Genomic DNA, 3,658 nt, shown 5'->3' on the forward strand with positions numbered 1-3,658 from the left:
GGGATACAGTGTAAACAAACAGGGCGCTCGGCACAGCCTGTCCCCAGCTGTGCCCTGGGCTGCCCTTGCGGTGGGCGGTAAGGATTTCAAAACCTCTTCCTCTTCCTCATTCTTACGCCATCCCTGCCGTCCCGAGGAGCTTGCTGACTCCCGTGTCTTCATTCTGCCCGATTCTCCCGACTCCAGACATTCTGTGTCCACCGACGGGTCACAGCCCACACACAGCCCAGCAGAGCACCACCAGCCACCACCGTGGCACCGTTCCCCCAGCACAGACACTCCGCACAGCCTCCTGCCGTGTCAGCCCTTAAAGCCCCTCCCCTGCAGGCCGCTGAGGCGGTGACGCGGTTCTTTCTGTTTGCTCTAGAGCAGGGGTGGGGGCCCTTTCTCTGCCAGGGCCATTTGGACATTTATAACATCATTTGCGGGCCATACACAATTATCAACTTAAAATTAGCTGCTGTGAACAGCCTAAAACCCCTGATCTTATAGAGCTTAAACTTTAGTACTGGGGTGGTGAACTTTTTTTTCTAGCAAGAGCCATTTGGATATTTATAACATCATTTGCGGGCCATACACAATTATCAATTTAAAATTAGCTGCTGTATTTGGTCAGACCTTTAATTAACTTACCCCTAATGCCTTGGCACGGCAAGACCACATGATTTCACGGGCCTTATATGGCCCTCGGCCCTCGGGGCGGACCTTCCCACCCCTGCCCTCAAGGGAAACAGGCCTGAGAGGAAAAGGAACATTCCACATGCCGTGAGCCCTTCCTGTGTGCCAGTGAGAGCACTTCCTGTGTGCCAGTGACGGGCTTTGTGGGCCTCGTGTCGTTTCATTCTCACATAGAGGGGGTGGCGCCCCCGGGCACCCTGTTGTACAGATGAGGAAACTGAGGCCTGGTGGGGGTGGGGCCTGTGCCCAAGAGAAGGGGCCAGGCCAGTGAGAGGGCCTGGGTTTGATCGGCACGTCACCCCCACGGGACAGGAGTGAGTGACACTCGCTTCCCACGAGGAGACGAGGCTCAGAGAAAGCCTGTGCCTGGCTCCCATCACTGTCAGTGGGCAGAGCGGGGGGCACTCCAGGCCAGGCAGGCATGTGGGTTCCCAGGCCCCCGGGCAAGAGACAGATGACACCGCGCTGGGCTGTGGTGGCCCAGTCACGGGTCGGGCACCGCGAGCCCTGCAGGTGGAACAGCAGGTGGATGCGCTGTCAGCCCCTCGCACAGATGGATGAGGGAGGGAGGGGCCTGCCCAGCTGATGGACGGAGCTAGGGGCCCCGGGACAGACTTGTTTTCCTGCCCGCCTTTGTCTCAGGAGTCTAGATGTGTAACAGGAACTTTCTGGAAAGGCAGTCGGGACCATGGGGCTCAGATGTGTGACGTACAGGCAGTGGCTGCAGGGCGGGCGGGAGCAGCCTGAGCATCGAAACGCCACGAGGACACTGCTTTCTTCCTTCTCTCTGTCCTTCCCTGTCCCCCCCACCTCCTCCTGGCTCCTGCTTCCTCCCCGTCTCTCCCTTTATCCTCCTCTCCATCTTCCCCGCCTCTACCTTGAATGGAATAAAGATGGCAGGAGAGAGTCACACCATAATGGGTGCAAAAGCCAGCAGTGCCCGCTGTGTGCCAGGCAGACCAGGGACAGCTGGCGTGGCCGTCGCGCTCTGGGGAGGACAGTGCCGTGGCAGTCCCGTAAAATGAGTCCCGGGAAGAAATGGAAGCCAGGCCCCAGGGGAGAGGTGCTGGAGGGCCGGGAGGAAAGAAAGGAGTAGTAGCCAGTCCCCCCACCTGTCTGAGGAGGTGCTTCTCTCCAGCTACAGATGGGGAAACTGAGGCCTTGCCCAAGGTCATGTGACTGAGAGCACAGTGTGTCCATCTGGCTCCCGAGGCCCTTTGTGAGCCGGAGGGAGGGAAGGAGGGAGGATGGGGGGCTCAGCTCGCTGCCCGCCCCCAGGGAAGATGCTGATCCTGGGCTCCATGTTCCACCTGGCGGAGCCCGTGCTCACCATCGCGGCCGCCCTCAGCGTCCAGTCGCCCTTCACCCGCAGTGCCCAGAACAATCCGGAAGGTGCGGCAGCGCGGCGGCCCCTGGAGAGTGACCTGGGCGACCCCTTCACGCTCTTCAATGTCTTCAACACCTGGGTGCAGGTGAGGCCGGTGGGGACGCCCCTGTCTGACTGTCAGGCACAGAGTCAGGGCCTCCCTGCGGCTGTGGCTCCTCCTCATGCCCCACCCCCAGCCCATGGACTCCACCATTCTGACCAGCACGTGCAGAGCTCAGGCCCGAGGGGAGCCTGGGCTTCTAAAGTGCCATTAAAACCAGACTCCTAGGGTAGCACCTGTTTATCCCAAAACACGTTCCCTGAGCCCCCCCCTCCCCCTGCCCCGGGCCTGGCCCTGTGCTGGGCAGTCCTGGGACCCGGTGATGAGCAGTACCACCTGGCCCTGCCCCTCTGGGGATTACAGTCCAGTGCAGGAGGTCAAACCTGTCCCTAGACAGTGACCACCCAGACTAGGCTGCAGTGGGGAGCACAAGGGGCTGAGAGAGGCTGGAGCGGGTGTCGGACCCAGTGTGGTCTGGGAGGGCTTCCTGGAGGAAGGGGCAGTGGGGCTGAGACCTGGAGGAAGGGAGAAAGCAGGTGTCATGGAGGGCCGACGGGTCTCTACCTGCCTTGCATCTCCCAGTGGCTGGTGTTCAGGCCCATACTGGAGCGGTCTGGGTGGGAGGTCAGCCCCCCACCCCTCCCCCAGCTGGCCAGGCCCCAACACCTGGCATCTACCTCCACCAGGTGAAATCTGAACGGAGCAGAAACTCCCGGAAGTGGTGCCGCCGCCGGGGCATAGAGGAGCATCGGCTGTATGAGATGGCCAACCTGCGGCGCCAGTTCAAGGTGAGGCCCAGGACCAGGGGTGGAGGCCAGCCCCCCCACACACCCCCAGGCAGACAGGAGGCCAAGGTGGTGGGGAGACAGAGTGAGGGCACCTGAGCGCACTCTGGAACGCAGCCTCTTTCCTTCTCTACCACAGTGGTCAGGGTCCCACCCTGCACCCTCCTCCCCCACCAGCTGACGACCAGGCGTGGGGGTGGAAATCCAGGAGGGCTCCTGGGGGTGGCGCACAGGGTCAGCGGTCACGTGCTGCATCCTCATGGGCCAGGGGTGCGGAGCTGGCCGTGCGCTTGCTCAGGCGGAGAGCTAGGAGCAAGCGCAGAGGCACCAGATCTGGGGCCAGACATCCCAGCGGCACATCCCAGCTCTGCCATTGGCTAGCGGTGTGACCCCGGGCAAGCTCCTGGGCCTCTCTGGGCCTCAGCCGGGGAAGTAACAGCCAGCAGCCCCGACTGCTCTCTCACAGAGCGGTCATCTGCGCCTGCGCTGTGCAAAGGTGGCACATGTCAGCCCCAGCAGCCTCGTGGGCGGCATCGGGAGCGTCCCCGGTTCCCATCTGAGGAAAGTGTGGCTCAGGCTGACACTGCCCGCCGGCGAATGGCAGGCCCCACTCTTTGAATGTGTCAGTCCAGAGCCTGCCCCGCCCCCCGGCCTGCGCTTTGTCCCTCACTGGGCCCATCTGCCCCCAGGAGCTGTTGGAGGACCACGGGCTGCTGGCCGGGGCCCAGGCCGCGAAGCCGGGGGACAGCTACAGCCGGCTGCAGCAGC

General features: G+C 62.5%; 1 protein-coding gene across 1 annotated transcript in view; it reads left to right on the plus strand.

Annotated features, from left to right (window-relative positions):
* The window catches only part of DHX34 (DEAH-box helicase 34), a 69,112-nt gene that overhangs the window by 44,158 nt on the left and 21,296 nt on the right, over positions 1 to 3,658 (plus strand). The window contains exons 9-11 of the mRNA XM_015569314.1: positions 1,957 to 2,150; positions 2,792 to 2,893; positions 3,580 to 3,656. Of these exons, the coding sequence (XP_015424800.1) occupies positions 1,957 to 2,150; positions 2,792 to 2,893; positions 3,580 to 3,656 (373 nt within the window). The remainder of the gene's footprint in view (positions 1 to 1,956; positions 2,151 to 2,791; positions 2,894 to 3,579; positions 3,657 to 3,658) is intronic.

Source organism: Myotis davidii, unplaced genomic scaffold (genome assembly GCF_000327345.1).
Source record: "Myotis davidii unplaced genomic scaffold, ASM32734v1 scaffold566, whole genome shotgun sequence".
Lineage (NCBI taxonomy): Eukaryota > Metazoa > Chordata > Mammalia > Chiroptera > Vespertilionidae > Myotis > Myotis davidii.